Source organism: Bos indicus x Bos taurus, chromosome 29, assembly GCF_003369695.1.
Source record: "Bos indicus x Bos taurus breed Angus x Brahman F1 hybrid chromosome 29, Bos_hybrid_MaternalHap_v2.0, whole genome shotgun sequence".
NCBI lineage: Eukaryota > Metazoa > Chordata > Mammalia > Artiodactyla > Bovidae > Bos > Bos indicus x Bos taurus.
Window position 1 is genome coordinate 40,727,363 of NC_040104.1, and position 22,547 is coordinate 40,749,909.

The 22,547-nt window shown below is 38.2% G+C and overlaps 1 protein-coding gene across 8 annotated transcripts in view; it reads right to left on the reverse strand.

Annotated features, from left to right (window-relative positions):
- DLG2 (discs large MAGUK scaffold protein 2) overlaps positions 1 to 22,547 on the reverse strand; it is a 2,318,993-nt gene that overhangs the window by 1,796,664 nt on the left and 499,782 nt on the right. For all 8 annotated transcript variants that reach the window (XM_027532391.1, XM_027532387.1, XM_027532386.1 and 5 more), the window contains one exon: positions 22,467 to 22,541. In XM_027532391.1, coding sequence (XP_027388192.1) covers positions 22,467 to 22,541 — 75 coding nt within the window. The remainder of the gene's footprint in view (positions 1 to 22,466; positions 22,542 to 22,547) is intronic.

The window sequence follows — 22,547 nt, forward strand, 5'->3', positions numbered from 1 at the left end:
AAGATCATGGCATCTGGTCCCATCACTTCATGGGAAATAGATGGGAAAACAGTGGAAACAGTGTCAGACTTTATTTTTGGGGGCTCCAAAATCACTGCAGATGGTGATTGAAGCCATGAAATTAAAAGACGCTTACTCCTTGGAAGGAAAGTTATGACCAACCTAGATAGCATATTCAAAAGCAGAGACATTACTTTGCCAACAATCCGTCTAGTCAAGGCTATGGTTTTTCCAGTGGTCATGTATGGATGTGAGAGTTGGACTGTGAAGAAAGCTGAGCACCGAAGAATTGATGCTTTTGAACTGTGGTGTTGGAGAAGACTCTTGAGAGTCCCTTGGACTGCCAGGAGATCCAACCAGTCCATTCTGAAGGAGATCAGCCCTGGGATTTCTTTGGAAGGAATGATGCTAAAGCTGAAACTCCAGTACTTTGGCCACCTCATGCGAAGAGTTGACTCATTGGAAAAGACTCTGATTCTGGGAGGGATTGGGGGCAGGAGAAGGGGACGACAGAGGATGAGATGGCTGGATGGCATCACTGACTCGATGGACATGAGTTTGAGTGAAGTCTGGGAGTCGGTGATGGACAGGGAGGCCTGGTGTGCTGCGATTCATGGGGTCACAAAGAGTCGGACATGACTGAGCAACTGAACTGAACTGAACTGAACTGATACATAAAACAAGGACTCATGTCTTTGCTCTGAGGTCACAGTATAGACTATCCATATTTGACATATGCTTAATAATCCCCTTTAGATTTACAAGCTCTAATAATCCTTATTATAGGCACAGTATTCTATTAGGTATCAAGGAGCCATGTTTTGTGCCCTTGAGTTGCCTTCTTCTGTTGCAGAGATTAGACATGCATGTGAGAAACAGCCAGAGAATCATCCAGTATGCGACAAGTCAGTTGGTATGATGTGATAAAGGCTGCCTCTGTAGTATAAGAGCTTTGTATTCAAAACTGTGACCACCGTGCGGAGTGGGTTTGGTCAGAAAGCACCTTCCTTAGAGGAGTAAACTTTTGCTTGCACCCTGAAGGAACTCTAGGCAGTCTCACTTCCTCTCTCTGGTTAGTCATCCTCCCGTTCTCTGTAGTAGCAGTTTCAACATTTGATACTCTTCTCGCCACCTCTCCTCTCACTCTCAGCAAACTGATCCCTTACTTTCTATTTCAGAGAGAAAACAGGAGCCATCAAACTGAAATTTTCTCAATTTCCCACCATAAACATGTACACATAGTAATATCTGCATACATTATATGTAAGCATATGCACTTAAATAAGCGATCAACCATGGCACACTGTCTATGGATCTCATCCATCTCCAGCTTCTCAGGAAACGTTTATACTGATTAGGCTTTCTCTCTGACACATTTAACTCTCACTCTAATAATACCTTCCATCAGCATTTTTCAATGAAGCACAAGATTTTATTAGCCTAAAGCATATATTGTAAACATCCTAATTTTCCAAAACTTCTTCAACACCAACTACTTTATTGAAACTACTCTATCAGTGACCTCCTTATTGAATAATATACTAAATTCTATTTAAATTGGAAAGGTTCTGCACAGAAAACAAAATCATGAACAAAACAAAAAGTCAACATACAGAATACAAGAAAATATTTGCAGACAATGAAACTGATAAGGGATTAATCTCCAAGATATACAAACAGTTCATGCAGCTCAATTAAAAAAACAAACAAAAAAAAATGGGCAGGAGATCTAAAAAGATCTTCCTCCAAAGAAGACATACAGGTGGCTAATAAACACATGAAACTATGCTCAACATTGCTAATGATCAGAGAAATGCAAATCAAAACTACAATGAGGTATAACCTCACCTCAGCCAGAATGGCTATCATCAAACAGTCTACAAACAGTAAATGCTGGAAAGGAGGTAGAGAAAAGGGGACCCTACTACCTCGTTGGTGGGAACATAAACTAATACAGCCACTATGGAGAATAGTATTGAAATTCCTTTAAAAAAATAAAAATAGAGTTGCCATACAATCCTATGAAACTACTCCTCGGCATATATCCAGAGAAAACATAATCTGAAGAGATGCATGCACTCCCAATGTTCATAGAAGCACTATTTACAATAGTCAAGACATGGAAGCAGCCTAAATATCCATCAACAGATGGACGGATCAAGAAGATGTGGTATACATGTACAATGGAATATTATTCAGCCAAAAAAGAATGAAATAATGGCATTTGCCGTGACATGTATGAACTTAAAGCTTATCCCACTAAGTGAAGTAAACCAGAGAAAGACAAATATCATATAATATTGCTTATACATGGAACCTAAAAAAAGAAAGGAATACAAATGGACTTATTTACAAAAAAATAGACTCATAGAACAGAAAACAAATTTATGGTTACCAAAGAAGAGGGAGAAAGAAGGACAAATTAAGAGTTTAGGATTAAAATACACACATATATAATTTAAAATATAAAATGTATATTTTATATATAAATATATATTTTGTATACAGCACAGGGAGCTATACTCAATATCTTTTAAAACCTATAATGGAAGAGAATGTAAAAAAAAGCATACATTATATATAGATAGATGTCTCCATGGGGATTCTCCAGGCAAGAATACTGGAGTGGGTTGCCATTCCCTTCTCCAGGGGATCTTCCCAACCCAGGGATCAAACCTAAGTCTCCAGCATTGCAGGTGGATTCTTTACCATCTGAACTACCAGGGAAGCCCAAGAACACTGGAGTGGGTTGCCATTCCCTTCTCCAGTGGATCTTCCCAACCCAGGAATTGAACTGGTGTCAGCTGCATTGCAGGTGGATTCTTTACCAGCCCTATCAGGGAAGCCCAGATAAGCACAATGGAAGAGAATGTGAAAAAAGAATATATATATACATATAGATAGATATATCCCTGATAGCTCAGTTGGTAAAGAACCTGCCTGCAATGCAGGAGACCCCAGTTGGATTCCTAGGTCAGGAAGATCTGCTGGAGAAGGGATAGGCTACCTACTCCAATATTCTAGCTGATAAAGAATCCACCTGCAACATGGGAGACCTGGGTTTGATCCCTGGGTTGGGAAGATCCCCTGGAGAAGGGAAAGGCTACCCACTCCAATATTCTGGCCTGGAGAATTCCATGGACTCTATAGTCATGGGGTCGCAAAGAGTTGGACACGACTGAGTGATTTTCACTTCACTTCACTTCACTTCAGATATTTACTGAATCACTTTACACTTGAAACTAACACTTGTAATTCAACTATATTTCAATAAAATTTTTTAAAAACTGAAAACTCCACCAAAAAAAATTTTTAACAATTCATTACAGTTATAGTTTACAAAGTCAACAAACAAAAAGTCAGCCATGTTTCTATATACTAAAAACAAACCATCAATAAACTAACCCATATACAACAGCATCAAAAAAATAAAAGAGCGATAAATTTAACCAAAAGATGAAAGATGTATTAAAAAATAAACACACACACATTATGGTACTGGCACAAAAACAGACACATAGATGAACGGAATAGAATAGAGAGCCCAGAAATAAAACCATGCACCTATGGTCAATTAATCTACAGCAAAGAAAGCAAGAATATACAATGGAGAAGCACAATCTCTTCAGTAAGTAGTGCTGGAAAAATTGGACAGGTACATGTAAAAGAATTAAATTAGAACATTTTCTCACATCATAGTAACAAGAAAAATCTCAAAATGATTAAAACCCTAAAAGTAAGACCTGAAACCATGAAACTCCTAGAAAAGGGTATCAGCAGAACACTCTGTGACATAAATTGCAGCAGTATATTTCTGGATCTATTTTTTAAGGCAAAAGAAATAAAAGCAAAAATAAACAAATGAGACTTATTTAAATTTAAAAGTTTTTGCAGCCAAGGATTATCATCAACAAAATAAAAAAACAACCTACTGAATGGGACAAAATAACTACAAATGATATGACCAACAAGGGGTTAATATCCAAAATACATAAACAGCTCATACAGTTCAATATCAAAAACAAATGACCCATTCAAAAAATGGGCAGAAGACAAGAATAGATACTTTTTCAAAGAATACATAATGATGACTAACAGGCATGGAAAAAAAAGATATTCAATATCACTAATTAGCAGAGAAATGCAAATAAATCAAAACCATAATCAAAAAAACACCTCAGATGTGTCAGAATGGCTATCATCAAAAAGTCTACAAATAACAAATGTTGGAGACACTGTGGAGAAGCCTTGTACAATGTTGGTAGGAATGTAAATTGGTGTAACTATCATGGAAAATAGTACAGAAGTTCCTTAAAAGAAATAAAAACAGAACTATCATATGATCCAGCAATTCCACACCTGGCTATATATCCAGAAAAAATGAAACACTAATTCAAAAAGATACACATACCCCAATGTTAACAGCACTATTTACAAAAGCCAAGATAAGGAAGTAACCTGTGTGTCCATCAACAGATGCATGGATGAAGATGTGGTATGTGTGATTGTGTGTGTGTGCATAAAACAATATTACTGAACCATTAAAAAGAATGAAGTCCTGCCATGTGCAACAACATGAATGAATCTAGAGGGTGTTATGTGTTCAGTTCAGTTCAGTTCAGTTCAGTCGCTCAGTCGTGTCCGACTCTTTGCAACCCATGAATCGCAGCACCCCAGGCCTCTCTGTCCATCACCAACTCCCAGAGTTCACCCAGACTCACGTCCATTGAGTCAGTGATGCCATCCAGCCATCTCATCCTCTGTCAGCCCCTTCTCCTCCTGCCCTCAATCCCTCCCAGCATCAGAGTCTTTTCCAATGAGTCAACTCTTCACATGAGGTGGCCAAAGTACTGGAGTTTCAGCTTTAGCATCATTCCTTCCAAAGAAATCCCAGGGCTGATCTCCTTTAGAATGGACTGGTTGGATCTCCTGGCAGTCCAAGGGACTCTCAAGAGTCTTCTCCAACACCACAGCTCAAAAGCATCAATTCTTTAGCGCTCAGCTTTCTTCACAATCCAACTCTCACATCCATACATGACCACTGGAAAAACCATAGCCTTGACTAGATGGACCTTTGTTATGTGTTAGGCTTACTGAAATAACTTGGACAAGTCAAATATTTAATCACTTGTATGTGAAATCTGAAAAATAAAGCAAATGAAAGAATAACAAAACAGAAACAGACTCTGGATTTAGAGAACAAACTAGTGGCTACCAGTGGGGGAAAAGCATGGACGAGGAGCAAGATAGGGGTAGGAAATTAAGAGGTACAAACTACTATGTATTAAGTGTATAAGCTACAAGTATGTATTATACTGCACAGGGAAATAGTCATTATTTTCCAATACCATTAAATGGAGTATGGTCCATAAAAAAGTTGAATCCTTATGTTGTACACATGAAATGAATATATTATAAATCAACTGTATTTCATTAAATAAATGAATAAAATGAAAGTCTTCACACTTAAGTTATCCAGAATGTATATTTTGATCTTCCTACAGAAATAAAGATTTGTAGAACACCCAAATTCAGTAAATGATACTTCTACCCAATGTTTCACATAACACAGGTAATTGGGAGTCAACTTTGACTCTTTCTTATCACTCCTATAAGCAGTTCATATCTATGTCCTGCAATGTTCATACCTAAAAATCTCATATCTGTTCATTGTTTCTCCCTCTCCACCACCACCCTAATTCAAGCTACCACCATCATTTGCCTGGATTCCCATAAAAGCTTCATAAGTAGTTTTCTGTTTTGTTTTTAACCAGCAACTTTTTCCCCATAATCCTATGTGTTCACATAACATCAAGAGTGAGGATTTCAAAATTCAAATATGACCATGTTACCTGCTTCACTCCCCTCTCTTCAATCTACTTAAAATAATTCAATGAAATTGTTAATATTAGATGGTTTGTGTCTTCTTTTCCAATCTTCTCTTACCAAGCTGCCCCTGTATTCTCTCCCTCCAGCCCTGTTATACAGCTCCTTTCTCTTCTGAGACAGGATCCTTGTATATATGCTTCCCTTTTCCCAAATAAATCTCTTCTTCTTCCTTCCCCAATTTTGATCCTACTTTTAAAACTTAAGCTTAATTAGCATACCCTTGGATGGTTAGATAGCATCACCTACTCAATGGACATGACCTTGAGCAAACTGCAGGAGGTAGGTAGGGAACAGGGAAGCCTGGTGTGTTGCAGTCCACAGGGTCACAAAGAATCAGCCAACTTAGCAACTGAACAACATTAGCGTCTCCTTAGGGAATGCTTCTTTGACTTCCCTCTCTACATAAGGATGTCCTCAAAAGCATTCCCAGTGCACCATGTACATCTCCTCTGTAGCACCCACCCAAATCACTTTATCTTCATTTACAAGATTCTTTAATGTATTGCTGCTCCCTCCTTGAGGGCAGGGACTGTGGATGTTTCCTCACACTATGAATTTACAGGACTTAATACAGTGTCTGGGACATAGTAGGCACTCTGTAAATATTTATGGAATTAATGAAGGCAGATGGATAAATAGGTTTTGACGAGCCTAAAAAATAATGGAGATGTGGTACAGAAGACTGAGGCTTGTTTAAATAACATGTTCAGATAATGAACTAGCTCTTGTCAAGCTCTTCTGACAACAGAAAATTTAAAATTTTCCTTACTTCCAATTGTTTTTTCTTTAAATAGACAGTTGTAAAGAGAACATTTCACTTTATCTACAAAAGGCCACATTTCTGTTGCCATGGGGTTTCCTTGACAAGAATGCCTGCTCATGTTGACTTGCTGGGCAGTGCGGGCTCCTGTCTACATAGTTTAAGACTACAGAAAGCAAAGGAAGTCCCCAGACTAGGGTTTGGTGGGGAAGAAACAGGTGATTTTCTGCCTACTTTCTAATTGTGTGACATGTCCTTACACTCTTTAGCCGTGACCTAATTCATTAGAAGGACTGATGCTGAAGCTGAAGTTCCAATACTTTGGCCACCTGATGCAAAGAGCAGATTCACTGGAAAAGATTCTGATACTGGCAAAGATTGAAGGCAAAAGGAGAAGGGGGCAACAGAGGATGAGATGGTTGGATGGCATCACCGACACAATGGACATGAGTTTAAGCAAAATCTGGGAGACAGTGAAGGACAGGGAAGCCTGGCTTCTTATAATGCTGTAGTCCATGGGGTTGCAGAGTCAGATACGACTTAACAACTGAACAACAATAACAAACAATGGAGTAACAGCAAGTCAGTGGTTTTGGAAAACATCACAAATCATGAGAGAAGAAATTGAAGGGTATGCAGGAGTTCTGTGTGTCATTTCATTCAGTCCACACACACGGCTTGGAAGGAATTTCCCAAATCAAGTAAACAGTAAAGGCAGGACTCTAACCAGTTACAGGAGGTGCCAGAGTCCACGATCCTTCCAGGATCCTTCAAGCAGTGCAACCAAGAATAACGCTATGTACCCTGACTCTCCAGCACAGTGTCAGAAGAGGTTGGGTTCCCTTCCACAGCCTAGCTTCTTTCCCAGATTCTGTGGGCTGTCTTGATGCACAGAAATAAATGAGATTCTTTTGTTGGTGGCTTATAAGTCTTCCTATAGACCTCAAGCTTTCACAGAGTCATAAAACTTCCGTTCTGTGTGTACTTAAGAAAACTGTTTTTGGATAAAGACTTTGGACATTAAGTCTTAGCTCAGAAGATGTTTCTGCTTCTGAGTTATAGACAGATCACAACTTTTTAATGAAATTGCTGACACAACCTAAAGAACAACAGTGTATGACCAAATACATTGCAGAAACAAACTGATTCTTTCAACAGCATAAGGATTAGCATATTTAGAGAGAAGATATTTATAGGATGTTTTAATTAAGCTGTGGATATTAAATTATGTAAATTTTTTACTTCACCAAAATGCGATCTAAAATAGCCTTCAAGATCAGTTAGCATTTCTTTCCCTGTGGTCGGGAGATTTAGCCAATCCAAACTTGAATGGCATTGATTTTTTAAATGAGGTATTTGTTCTGAGTTGGTTGAAAATATATGGGTCAGTAAATGAAGTACTCAAATGTTTGTATACATTCTCTCTCATTGCTATAAAGAAGAGTGGTTGGTATGAAATCGGCTCCTTTGCCACCTCCTTCAGCCATGCTTAGGTTTGGGGTTCTGATTAGAAGCATTTGTTGTACCTTTTGTTGCTGAAGCCAGTCCATTAATCCAGGCTGGGAAGGGCTGTTTGTATGAGGCCGTCAGGAGACTAATGCTGCCTGCTATCAACAGGACCTCCTTGAGGAGCTGCAGCAATTAATGTTCCATTTCTGTGTCAAGCACTGTTAAAACTTTTCTCCAGGCCAAGTTTGTCCAAACATGTGTACAAGTCCACAGAGATCCGAAGTCGCTGGAGGCTGCTTCAAGAGGTTTGTCACTGACACCCGCTCTGCACTGGACGTAGGAAGCTGGCTGATGCTACAGACGTGGCCTCATAGAATAGCTTCCCCTGTTTGGACTACCTGGGGCTAAATCTAATGAGGCAAGTCTGAGCAGGAGACAAGCACAATCAGAAGAGCAGCACAGACAGTCAGAATGGTAAGCAGGTGTAAGAAAGTCTTTGACAAAAACACCTTCATATCTTCTTTGTGTAATTCAATTATTTAAATAACATTGCTTTCTTGCTATGTCCTCGGATTTCTAGATTCACGAAAAATAATTTGTCTGTGTCATGTCCAACTCTTTGTGACACCACGGACTGTAGCCCACCAGGCTCCTCTGCCCATGGAATTCTCCAGGCACAAATACTGGAGTGGGTAGCCATGCCCTTCTCCAGGGGATCCTCTCTACCCCGGGGTCAAACCTGGGTATCTCACATTTCGGGCAGATTCTTTACCATCTGAGCCTCCAGGGAAGCCCAATAAATAATTTTTAATGTACAAAAAATACACAAAGAACAAATATTTTTAAAAGCCTATAAGCATCACTACATGGAGTACCCTCCTGCTCATGTGTTGTATGGCCTTCATTTAAATGTGTGCAATATACCCATCCCCTGAATCAAGGAGATGTGTGCAGTATGAGGTTTTCAAGGCAGGATTATTCACTTGGAAGAGCTTGTCATTCATGACTCATAACTGTAGCCGGTTTATGAACAGCACCAATACCCAAATCAATACTTGATAATATCTCTATTTGTTCCATGTGATCTAAAAACATCAATTAAAGGGGATAATATGATAGCTAGGGAAAGGAACCTAGAGGAGTTCATAAGACACTCATTTACCTTGTTACTGGAAAAGGAAGGGAGATTTCATCATAACTGCACGAGACAAGCCCTCCACAACCCAACCAATCATGCATGTTTTAGAGGCACCTGCACCCCTCAGTGCTGAAGCCCATTCTCTCATCATACTTTTTAGGAATTCAAGTGGCCAAAAATAATATAGCAATGGTACTGAATTCACAACTTTCAAAGACATAGAAATCGTATTAGAAATCACTGTCAAAAAATCAAAGCTTTATGCTTTTTAAAATGAAATTCACTGATTTAAATATTCAAACTCTATACCTTTTCAATTACATCTAAAATCTGAGGTACGAAGAAAGTAGGTCATCCTATTGAGAGTTCACAGCTCAAAGGCCTTGGTGGGATAAATACAGATCTCAAGCTGTAACCATTTTCAGAATCCTACCATGCCAAAAACAGGAATGCCATAAAATAACAAAATCAACATACATTTGAGTGCCTACTATGTGCTAACATAGTAGACACTAATTTAGGCATATTGTATATATTGTCTTTAATTCTGAAAATAGTTTTGCTGCTGCTACTGCTGCTAAGTCGCTTCAGTCATGTCTGACTCTGTGCGACCCCAGAGACGGCAGCCCACCAGGCTCCCCTGTCCCTGGGATTCTCCAGGCAAGAACACTGGAGTGGGTTGCCATTTCCTTCTCCAATGCATGAAAGTGAAAAGAGACAGTGAAGTCGCTCAGTCGTGTCCGACTTCTAGCGACCCCATGGACTGCAGCCTACCAGGCTCCTCTGTCCATGGGATTTTCCAGGCAAGAGTACTGGAGTGGAGTGTACAGGGTAGGTATCTATTTATTGTTCTTACTTCACCTATGAGGTAAGGGAGACAAAGAGTTGTTGAAATGCTTACTGAAGTTCATATGGCTAGTGAGAGAAAGGAGATCTCAAGCTCTTCCTGACTCCAATATTCATGAGCCTGTTACTATGTAACTAACACTGCTTCCTTAAAGTAATGAAGGCAAAGTTCAGTAGGAAGAATGCTACCCCCACTGAGAAGCTCATGTAATGCCAACATGTGCCAAGATCTTATACCGCTAAAAATCAATGACGCTAGAAAACCCAAGGCATGTCTTTCACGCATCACCAGGGCTCCTTGCTCTGCTGTCAGGCTCTCTGACTCCCTCAATGCCACCTCTGCCTCCACTACAAACTCAAATGACTAACTCAACTACTTTAGAAGAGAAGAATCCACTGCCCTGACAGTTTGTACACGTTGAAGCATGCCAGCTCCCTGCTCATCCACAAAACCACCAAAGAAAGAGATGTTTTCAAACATGAATCTACCAGATAATTAAAGTTTATCCTCTGCAGCATAATGTGTTTTTGTATTTTGAACATTTTTTAAAATTTGCAAATGTTTTAGTAACTGCTGTTAGAAGTCACAAAGGTAATTCTTCTCCAAAGAAAATCATTGGATATAATTTTATATTTTGACTCCTGGCCAACATTTATGAACATCAATTAAAATATCAAGTTGCAAAGAACCCAAGCCCCACCACTCAGTTACCTCATAGAGTTTAAGGGCTTCTGCTTATTCTTAATGTTTACTTCTTTCCTCACAGTTGTCTGACACTCCCCATGGATCCTAATATACCAGACTTTATTAATGCTTTCTCCTGAATTTCCATATACCTGTTCTAATTATCTGGACCTTCTAATGGTTTAGACAGTATGTAGCCAGGATTATTAGGGTTTCTCTTGTGGCTCAGCTGGTAAACAATCTGCTTGCAATGCAGGAGACCTGGGTATGACCCCTAGATTGAGAAGATCTGGAGAAGGGAAAGGCTACCCACTCCAGTATTCAATAAGCCAGGATTATTAGAAATGTATCTAAATAGGCTCAGAAAAAAATGGTATAATGGGTCTCTCTTGTTCAAACACAGGTGCCTGAGAAATAATAAGAAGCTCACACAGTGAAGTCACAAATAGGTAGGTGCCCTGTAAGTGAGCTGTGAGCTTTGAAATACTGGTTTAGTTGACTTCAACACGATATTTACTTCCAGATGGTCCTCAGTTTATATACATAATTGAGGTTATGGGAAACTAAGTAAATAAAATGCTGTTCAGCAGATACAGCTGCAGCTTCCTTAAGTCAATGTCAGAGGGAACAAAAAATTTTCCAGGGGCTTTTCTGAACATAGAGAAAAAGCCCTTGAATTAGAAAATACCTAGACCTATCACAGGTCTAGGTATTTTAATCATTTAAGTATAACTCTTAATCATTTAGAAATAACTGAAGCACCATATTCTATATTAGCATCCCTCTACAAGTCTGTGACAAACAACCCTGCAGCTTATAGATCATGGAATGATCTCTGAGAGAAAATTTCATATTTAATTCTTACGTCAAATGATGAAACCAAGAAAAAGAAAGATAGAGCCTGGAAATCCTTTTAAAGAAAATCCATTATTAAAATTTCATTAGCTCTGAATGGAAGGACATAACTAAATTCCTAAATGGTCAGGTTTATTCTAACTCTCTCTATAGTGGTTATCTACGTTGTGTTCTTCTCCAAATAAGTCATATGAGAATAGACATCCTGCTGGTGCTGTGAAGGAAGACCTTCAAATGTGCTACTGTGGCTGCCAATATGGATGTCCAGCAATGCCGTGTTATCCAGCATTCAATGTACAGAATCCAGGTGGCACCTTTCATGACATAAGGCATAGATACTAAAAAAACAGTCTCTTTTGAATTTATTATTGTTCACAGATGGTTGGATGGCATCACCAACTCAATGGACATGAGTCTGAGTAAACTCTGGGAGTTGGTGGTGGACAGGGAGGCCTGGTGTGCTGCATTCCATGGGGTTGCAAAGAGTCAGACATGACTGAGTGACTGAACTGAACTGAATTGTTCACAGCAAACTCAAGAGAATATATTTGCTCAGGAGAGACAGTGAATTATGTCAGAAATAGCACCAGATTGGGTACTTAAAAATACCAAAAAATATTTTTTTGCAAGGTCAAAAAAATATTTCACTTCTCTGAGCTTCAGTTTTCTTACCTGTCAAATAAGGGAAGAAATATCCTTTGGCAAAGCCAGGTGTAGACTATGAGTAGGTAGATTGTACTTGCAGGAATCCTAGACAAGTTTTGCACAGTGTTCTCAATAGAAAGTCAAGGCATTCTTACAGCACATGAAAATTTTAAGTATTAAAAACAAATGTCAAAAAAAGCACACAAATAAACAAAATCCCTCTTTCAAGATAAAACACTCAACAAACTAGGACTCAGAGGGAACTTCCTTGAGCTGATAAAAGCCATGTATAAAAATCCCACAGCTAATAATATGTTTAATAATGAAACACTGAACTTTCTCCTAAAAGCAAGAACAAGACAAGAATGTCTGCTTGTCCCAATTTTATTTAATATTGTACAGAATACTCTTGCCAAGGCAAGAAAATGAAATAGAAAGCATCCAGATTGAAAAGGAAGAAGCAAAACTATCCCTTTTTGCAGATAACATGATCTTGTATACAGAAACTTCTAAGGAATTCACTGAAAAGCTATTAGAACAAAGAGGTTCAACAATATTACAGGGTACACAAACAATAAGTAAATAATTTATTGTATTTCCATACACTAGCAATGAAGAATTGAAATTAAGGAAACAAACATTTTATAGCATAACAAATAATAAGATGTTTGGTAACAAATTTAACAAAAAAAATGCAAAAACTGGTACTTTGAAAACTATAAAACACTGTAGAAAGGAATTAAAGACCTAAATAAAGAGTAAAGCATTCACTGGATCAGAGAATTTAGTACTATTAAAATGGAAATATTTCCCAAATTAATCTACAGATTCAGAGCAATCATTATCAAAATCCCAGATGATTCTTCTGTAAACTGACAAGCTGATTCTAAATTCATATAAAAATGCAATGGACCCCAAATATCCAAAACAATCTTGAAAGAAGAACAGAATTGAAGATGTACACTTCTCAGTTTCAAACTTACTACAAAGCAAGTAATCAAGACAGTATAGCACTGGAAAAAGATATAAATCAGTGGAATAGAATTGAATATCCAAAAATAAACCTTTACATTAATAGCCAATTGATTTTCAACAAGGATGTAAAGGCAGTTCAGTGGGGAAATAAAATACTTTTCAACAAACGGTTCAGGGACACTTGGCTATCCATATACAAATATACATAAAAATTAACTAGAAATAGGTCATAGACATACATGTAAGAGCTAAAACTACAAAATTTTTAGAAGAAAAGACAGGAGTAAATTTTTGTGATCTTGTTACATGAAGCCTCCTTAGATATGACAGGTAACATGAAAAAAAGTAAACTAGATTTCATCTATTTAAATTTTTTTGCTTAAAATGATGCAATCAAAAAATAAAAAGACAAACCATGGGATAGTACAGAATACCTGCAAATCATGTATAAAATAATGAACTAGTAGCAAGAACATATAGAGAACTCTTATGAAAGAACTAAAGATCAAAAAAAAAAAAAAAACCACAAAATGAAACAAACAATATAAACAACTTAAATAGGCATTTCTCCAAAGACAAATGAATAGCCCAAAAGTACATGAAAAGATGCTCAGCACATCACTAATTATTAGAGAACTGCAAATCCCAAACCACAATGAGATACTACTTTATACACACTAGGAAAACTACAATAAAAAGGAAAGCTAAGAACAAATGCTGATGAGGATGTGCACAATTGAACCTTCATACATTGCTGGTAGGAATATAAAATGGTAAAACAGCTCTGCAAAACAATCTGGAAGTTCCTCGAAAAGTTAAACACAGTCACCACACAAGACAATCATTCCTCTCCTATATACTCAAGAGAATTAAAGACATATGTCCATACAAAAACTTGCATGTGTACTCATGGCAGCATTATTCACAATATTGAAAAAAGGCAAACAACACAAATGTCTACCAACTGATGAACAGATAAACAAGATGTCAGACTTGGTTCCAATAGGAAAAGGAGTACATCAAGGCTGTATATTGTCACCCTGCTTATTTAACTTATATGCAGAGTACATCATGAGAAAAACTGGGCTGGAAGAAGCACAAGCTGGAAGCAAGATTGCTGGGAAAAATATCAATAACCTCAGATATGCAGATGACACCACCCTTATGGCAGAAAGTGAAGAGGAACTAAAAAGCCTCTTGATGAAAGTGAAAGAAGAGAGTGAAAAACTTGGCTTAAAGCTCAACATTCAGAAAACTAACATCATGGCATCTGGTCCTATCACTTCATGGCAAATAGATGGGGAAACAATGGAAACACTGAGAGACTTTATTTTGGGGGGCTCCAAAATCACTTCAGCCATGAAATTAAAAGATGCTTTCTCCTTGGAAGAAAAGCTATTACCAACCTAGATAGCATATTAAAAGCAGAGACATTACTTTGCCAACAAAGGTCCATCTAGTCAAAACTATGATTTTTCCAGTGGTCATGTATGGATGGGAGAGTTGGACTATAAAGAAAGCTGAGCACCAAAGAAGTGATGCTTTTGAACTGTGGTGTTGGAGAAGACTCTCAAGAGTCCCTTGGACTGCAAGGAGATCCAACCAGTCCATCCTAAAGGAAATCAGTCCTGATATTAATTGGAAGGACTAATGCCAAAGCCGAAACTCTAATCCTTTGGCTACCTGATGTGCAGAAATGACTCACTGGAAAAGACCCTGATGCTGGGAAAGATTGAAGGTGGGAAGAGAAGGGGATGACAGAGGATGAGATGGTTGGATGGCATCACTGACTCAATGGACATGACTTTGAGTAAACTCTGGGAGTTGATGATGGACAGGGAGGACTTGTGTGCTGCAGTCCATGGGGTCACAAAGAGTCAGACATGACTGAGGACTGAACTGAACAGACTGAAAATTAACTAAGATGGATAAAGTGGGAATTCTAGGGAAATATTAAAAGGTGCAGAAAGAGAAAGCTTGGGACACAAACTTTGCTGGCTCCAGTTTTACTGTGGGCCTGCCTTTTGTTCCCAGATGGTTACCTACCATTCCTCTATTTAGCTTCTCAGATCTTGCCAGCAACCTCAGGATATGAAACCTTCATCTCTGCACGGGCATTCTGGGTACCTGTTTACATGTGTTCTGTTCTTTACTCTGTGTAGTTTTTATGTGTGCTCACTGGAAATGCCCTTTCCTCTCTCGCATGAACCAATAGCCCCCCCAACCCCATAAATACCATGGGTTCCCTTTCTGAGTATGTTTCAAAGATTAGTGTAACAAAGATTGAAGGCAAAAGGAGAAGAGGGTGGCAGAGGATGAGATGGTTAGATAGCATCACCTACTCAATGGACATGAACTTCGGCAAACTCTGGGAGATAGTTGAGAACAGGGAAGCCTGGTGTGCTGCAGTCCATGGGGTTGGACTTGACTTAGCGACTGAACAACAACCACAACTGCAGTTCCCAGAAGGCTCTTTCAAACCCAGAGAGGAAACTTATAAGCTGAAAGTACTGTAAGGGCCAGAAGAGAGGAGGAAAAGGAATGCCTCCATTGTGTCAGCCTAGTCCTCCTCATACTGTCTTGATTCAAAGCCCTAACTTCAACCAAGTTGGAATCAGAGCCGTTGCACAGAGCTGATATTTCTTAAAGTGCATTGTGATTTTTCTAAGATAATTTCCCCTCTGGATTCTTTTCTAACTCCATGGCTACCACCCCTATGGCCAGATGCACTCTAATCCCAGTGTAGACCAATTTAAGGCTCTGTACTCTGTAATTTTCCATAATTTTCTTAAAGCTGTGATCATCTTATCCTAACTTTTTGTTCTGTAAGGGAATTAACCACTGATAGTATGAAATCCCTGTCCTAAGAAATAAAAATCACATCCAGTCTTTGTAAGACAGTACCCATCTAAGCCATCCTGGGTGAAATTTCCCAGCAGCAGAGTTGGCCCAGCAGGTTCTGAGTGTTTCTGCAAACACTCAGAAAACAGACACAACATTTTTTATTTTATGACTGGGTTGGACATTTCTTAGTGCCATGGTCTGTGTATTTACTTGGGATGTATACAAAATGAAGTCACATAAAGAACTGTGGAGGAAAGAAAGGGGGAAGAGAGGAGCTACCAAAACAAAGTGAATAAAAGCTTTACACTAGTATAGCAGAGCTTATGCACATTGTATTAACTGGTTTCAATTAGAGCATATGATCCAACTGTGGGTAATGGGAAGCGGACTGGGAGAACATGCTGAAACAATTAACACTTTAAAAGAACATCTCCTCTGGTTTCTTAGAGGAAAGTCTGTTTTTATTGATTTCCCATAAAACAGAAAAATTACTTTCATAATCTAGAGAAGCATGGTAGGGAAATTGTTCATATGCTTCTAAATTAAAGAGAGTATCTGGCCCCACTCTTCAAAAATGGCTTTATATTTCTCAAAATACAAACATCTCAATATTACACTCCATATCATCAGTTCTTTCCTGTCACAGGGCAAATGTTTATCTCCAAGAGCTTCAAGATTTCTTTTTTTATAGTCATAAAGAGTTGTGTATTAACTCATGGAAACTTCATGTCCCAGCCTGAATTCCTTTCAAAAGAAAGTATTAGCCACTCAGTTGTGTCTGACTCTTTGCGACCCCACAGAGTGTAACCTGCTAGTCTTCTCTGTCAATGGAGTTCTCCAGGCAAGAATACTGGAGTGGGTAGCCACTCCCTTCTCCAGGGAATCTTTCCAATCCAGGTATCGAACTCGTGTCTCCTGCATTACAGGAGGATTCTTTACTATCTGGACCACCAAGGAAGCCCTTCAGAAAAAAGAGCCCTCCTAAATAAAGAGCCCTCAGTTAATGATGATTCCTCACCAGTTTATCCCCCATCACTTTCTTCTAAAATGACCTATCTTTTTTTTTTTCCTTTTACCAGTTTTCAACCAATTACCATATGCCCAGTGTGTATTAACACTTGCTATGCATTATCTCATGTAAATCTCAAAATATCTTGTTACAGGTGCAAACTCAGAGAGATTAAGCAAATTGTTCAAGGTTATAAAGACAAGCAAGTGGCAGAATTCATATTTTAATGTAAACTTTGAAGTGAAAACAGCAAAAGTGAGTTGCTCAGTCACGTCTAACTCTTGGTGACCCCACTGCAGGCAAATTCTTTACCATCTGAGACACCAGGGAAGCCCAACACAAATCTTATTCAGTTCTAAAGCTTTTATACTTAACTATCATCAAATATTGCACCTTCTCTCTTCTAAAATCCATCTTGAGGTAAATCTCCATTTGGAGAATTTATAGTTTTTTCTACAGACCATGGGCTTTCCAGGTGGTTCAGTGGTAGAGCATCCCCCTGCAATGCAGGAGATGAGGGTTCAATCCCTGGGTCAGGAAGATCCTCTGGAGAAGGAAATGGCAACCCACTCCAGGATTCTTGCCTGGAAAATCCCATGGATAGAAGAGCCTGGTGGGCTATAATCTATGAGGTCAGAAAGAGTTGGAAATGACTTTTTGACTCAGCATGCACTATAGACCATTATATAGCAAGTATTACCCATTATAATGATTATATGCATGTATTTTTCCCTGTTCTATCCCAGGGAATTGAAAGGTCAGTTACAACTTATAAACTATGCTCAGTAAGTGCTTCTTGAATGAGTAAATAAGAATTGATATATTCAGAGTACAGTGTTCTAATATTTGCAAATGCTTAAATGATTTTTGAAAATATTTCCCATATCTATTTATAGGTGAATATTATATAACAATAGAGATATGTAGATATAACAATATCCATGATAAGCTCCATAATAGCAGAGGTTTTATTTTCAACTTAGCTTTTCAGAACTCCTCTCATGATACTCTTTTTAAATTTCCAGGAATTAAGGGGTGTGCAAGCATATAATTCTTCTATGTATTGATACACCACATGTCCAATCAAAAAAATAATATGTTACAGCCATTTCTGAGTAATGCTTAATAATTAAGGATTGTGTTTAGGGACATTCCTCGAGGTGACCTAACCCATGCATAGGCCAGAGTCAAACTGAGTGGACCAGAGACCTGCCCTGAACAGCAGCAGCTGGTCAAGTCAAAGGTTCTTTATTTCCAACAGCCAAAAACTAATTCTTAGCCTATTTCACTCCAGATTTAGAGACCTGCCTGTCTTCACCTGAGTCCCAGAACCTATGGGTCTCTTCTCATCTGTTAATAAGTGGCAGGGTTCGGGTAACCACTGTGTTCATAGTTGTGATCATACAAACCAATGTGCATACAACCCAACTAAATTTAAAGCACAGAGGTGAGGAAGGCTATCATTCTAGTGTTTAATACAGCCGTACAAGGAGAGTTAAGTAAACAATAAAACTGTCACACTTCTCACTAGAAAAGATATTTCACTTACAAGTATTCAGGAATTATAAATGTGTCCAGGTTTCTGTATAATTACTGGAGGTAAATTTTCTATCCAGCTTGAATCACAATCTGTACACTGTAATTGTATCTAAAAGGAAAAGTCTTTAAAAATACTTCTTGGTCCCATTATTACAGACATGTGGAGTGCCAAAAAAGAGAGCCTCCTAGAAGAGAATGAGCAAGAAGTAATAGAAGTCATTTTTGAGGCAATAGGTAGCTGTTGTTAAGCATCTGCAAAGCAATTTGGAGGGATAAATTTTCTTGGAAAAACCAGTGACAAAAGCTCTGCATTTAAAATAAACCTGAGGGCAAATGAACACACAAAGATCAGGACTGTTCTGAAAAAAGTAATGAAGCCCAATTATAAGGATACAATCATCCCAGAACAAAACAGCAAGAAAGAACGAGGCAATAGGGATAGAAATGTAGGAAAGAATCAAGTGAATTTTAAAAATGCACAAAGATAACAGAAACTATCTATTTATTATGAATTCAAGTATGTATTCATTTATTTATAACCTGCTTCAGCCCATGGGGGATTTGAGGCTAATAAGACATTCTGTTAAACACAGGAGACTAAGAGTTTCTCTATTTCTTGAGAGATGAGAAAATGAAAATTAATACCAGAACTACTTTACATATCTTATACAGTTTTGTTATGTAAAGATGCTTTTCACTACTGTATAGTTAAGTATCCATACTTTCCACTTTAGAATGTGGATTAAGTCATTACCAAATTATCCCTTGCTCATTTTTATGTACCCACCTATTGTATATAACCAAATACTGAAATGGATGGACTATTATAAATTATCAAAATCCCACGATTCTGAGTACTTCTTTCTGTCTGAGATTACTACTCATTACATCAACTTTAACTCTAGCGGGAGCTCCATAAATGTTGCTGACCAGGGGATACTAGTTAAGGGAGTTTTATTTACTTTTTGGCTACAAATAAATCAAAGAACAATAAATTTCTCAAAACAAACAAAGTAAAATCTAACATGGAACTCTGCTCAGTGTTAAGTGCCAGCCTGGATTGGGGTGGGGGGCAGGTTTGGGGGAGAATGGACATATGAACATGTATGGCTGAATCCCTTTGCTGTTCATCTGAAACTACCACATCGTTAATCAGTTATAGCCCAGTACAGAATAGTTTATGGTTATCAAAAAAAAAATGTATACAACTTAATGGGAAAAAGCAACTTACTGGTTATCAGCAGATTATTGGGACCTTTTCACAAAATCAAAGAGAGATTTGAGGGAGCAAAACCTCAAAGGGCAAATAATTGGCAGCTCAAGGAATTTTAGCAACTGAAGTTCACAGGTTGTTTCCCAAACTATTGTCATTCATATGATTCAATATTGATGGCTATCAGTTTCATATCTCTCTGGTACAGATTTAAAATACCCAGGAGACAGAATCCAACTGGCTCATCTAGAATCAAATATTTAGCTCTGGATCAGTCAGTCATGGCCCGAGATAGACTCAGAGAACCCAAACATGGCTGTGAGGTGCCTACCTTTGCAGAAAGGAGTTACTACTGAACAGAGAAAGTAGAATCATTATGGGTTGCGCAATTCCTGCAGAAAGTGTCTGCCCCACTAGGAGAGGTATTGGTTTGGCCAAAAAGTTTTTCTATAACATCATATGGAGAAATCCAAATGAACCTCTTGGCCAGCTCATTATTACTTTTAAGTAAATGGCAAAGGAAATCCATGTAAACAGTAGCTTCCAATTCTAAAGCAGGAGCAAGAAGAAACATCTTTTTGATGCCCTCACCTAACCATAGAACTGAACATCAGATTTCAATGTTGGCCCTTCACACTTGTGACCTTCAGGAAGGATCTTAAATGTAGTCATCCCCATATTTGATCTTTAGTGTCCTACAGCAGGAAGACAATCTGGGATTCTCAGATCCTCAATGGTCCAACCCCAAGGCAATAATGAAGGCTCAACTGTTTTGTTAAACCGTAAGACACAGAATTCTAATAATGGACTTTCCTGCAGTAAGACTATACAAAATAACTATAATGTCAAATTTATTTTATTTGGAGCTGGAATTATCAGTATTCTGGAGGATCAGCTATTAACTGGAATACATGAATGTATTTGATAAAATGCAATCACTATCTTATCTTTCATCTTTAGCAATTAGCACAGTGCCTGGCACAGCTGAATCAAATGACAAAATTTTGTTTAGTATGAGAACAAAATTCCTCAAAACACACACTCTGAAGGAAAAAGTATAACAGGACACCTGAAGGTCAGAAATGGAAACCACCTAAGAAAGTAAAATATATATTTATTCTTCTTCAGCAAGAAATATGAAGGCTGTAAAAAATTTACTAAAGCTTATATTATAAAGAGGAAATCAACAAGTTGAAGATGCGTTTATTAAATCTACACTCACAGAGCTCCTACCATGAACTCAGGGATTTACCTAGATGTAGGTATACTAGGACCCTGAAGAGTACATGATTTCCTTGGAGAAACAGACATATAAATCAGTAATTGTGAAATACTATCATCAGGGATACAATAAAAGCAGTGATTGATGAAGAAATAGAATTATTAAAGCTCATCTTTTCTCTGGCATCAGCAGAGTCCCTAAGCATACACTCCCTTCTGACCATCTGCTCACAAAAGTGTGACATTTTTATTCTCCGAGTCTCGAGCAAGTCTCAGCTGCTTCCACACTGCCAAAATGCCTCCAAAATTTACCACCATCGTCTCTCCTTCATTAAAGCTTACCCCACCATCTCATCTTCCACAGATAAACAAAAGACAGAGACAAGCTTCCGCTTTCTCACACGATCTGTGAGAAACAGGCTCCCTCAGACCTACTGCCTTTTAACACAGCCATCAGTCATGCTATGATAGTGCAGCTGCGCCTTTCAGAAGCCTGTACCTCAACAAAAGATGAGGGTATTTATTAAAGAGTTCCACATATCACTTTACACTGCCTGCAAGGTGGGTCATACGAGGGGAATGTCTCAAAAGGAACCTTTGAACGTTTTGTCCTCATCACACACAAATTATTTCATGACTTGCAAACTGTCAGTTACAGCACACACAGTTCCCAGAGGAACCACTGTCCTTTCTATCGGGCAATGTATGTATAAGAGAGAATCATATGAATCAGTCACTTTCTTCACTTATTCAGAGCACAGCTTAGCAGAGTGAGTTCACGAAAGGACAGTCAGGGTGTCCAGAATCTATTCCCAGACTTAGAATTCGTGCACTGTTCTTAGTTCCTCTGCATTTAAGTCTTCCATTTGCTACACAGGAATAATGACATAGTACCTGTTTGTTTCTAAGGCACTTGAAAATTCTGTGATGGAAGATTTCACACAAATGCAGAGTCTATTATTATAACACGAAGAGTTGAAAATTGCAAATCCGTGTACTCATCACTATTAAACAGTCAACACAAGAATGGAAGAAGAGAAAGAATCTTTCTCTAAGGTATCTAAAATCAAGTATTCATGAATATGCAGCTACTGAGAAAAATAAATGGGCAAATATATTCATTTCAAAGACTATTCAATTGTAAACCATCAATAATCCATTTAGACAAATCCTTTGCAATTTGCTTTCACTCCAAAAATAAATACATAGAATCCCTGATCACAGGTGTTTCTTAAAATGAAGAGCGTTCTGAGGAGACATTCTTTCTCCTTTCAAAAGGTCTGCTGAACTCTAGAATTTCAGAGTGTTAATTCTAGCACATTCCATGAAGGTTGTTCCAAAATATAAAAATAATTATCTCTTAACCTGGCCAATCTTAGAATAATCCAAGTAACTTACAGTACAGTGGTGAACAGGCATCCAAGCAGGACCTTCCACCGAACAGTTCTGGGCTGGACACTTGCCTTGGTTTTGCTGCAA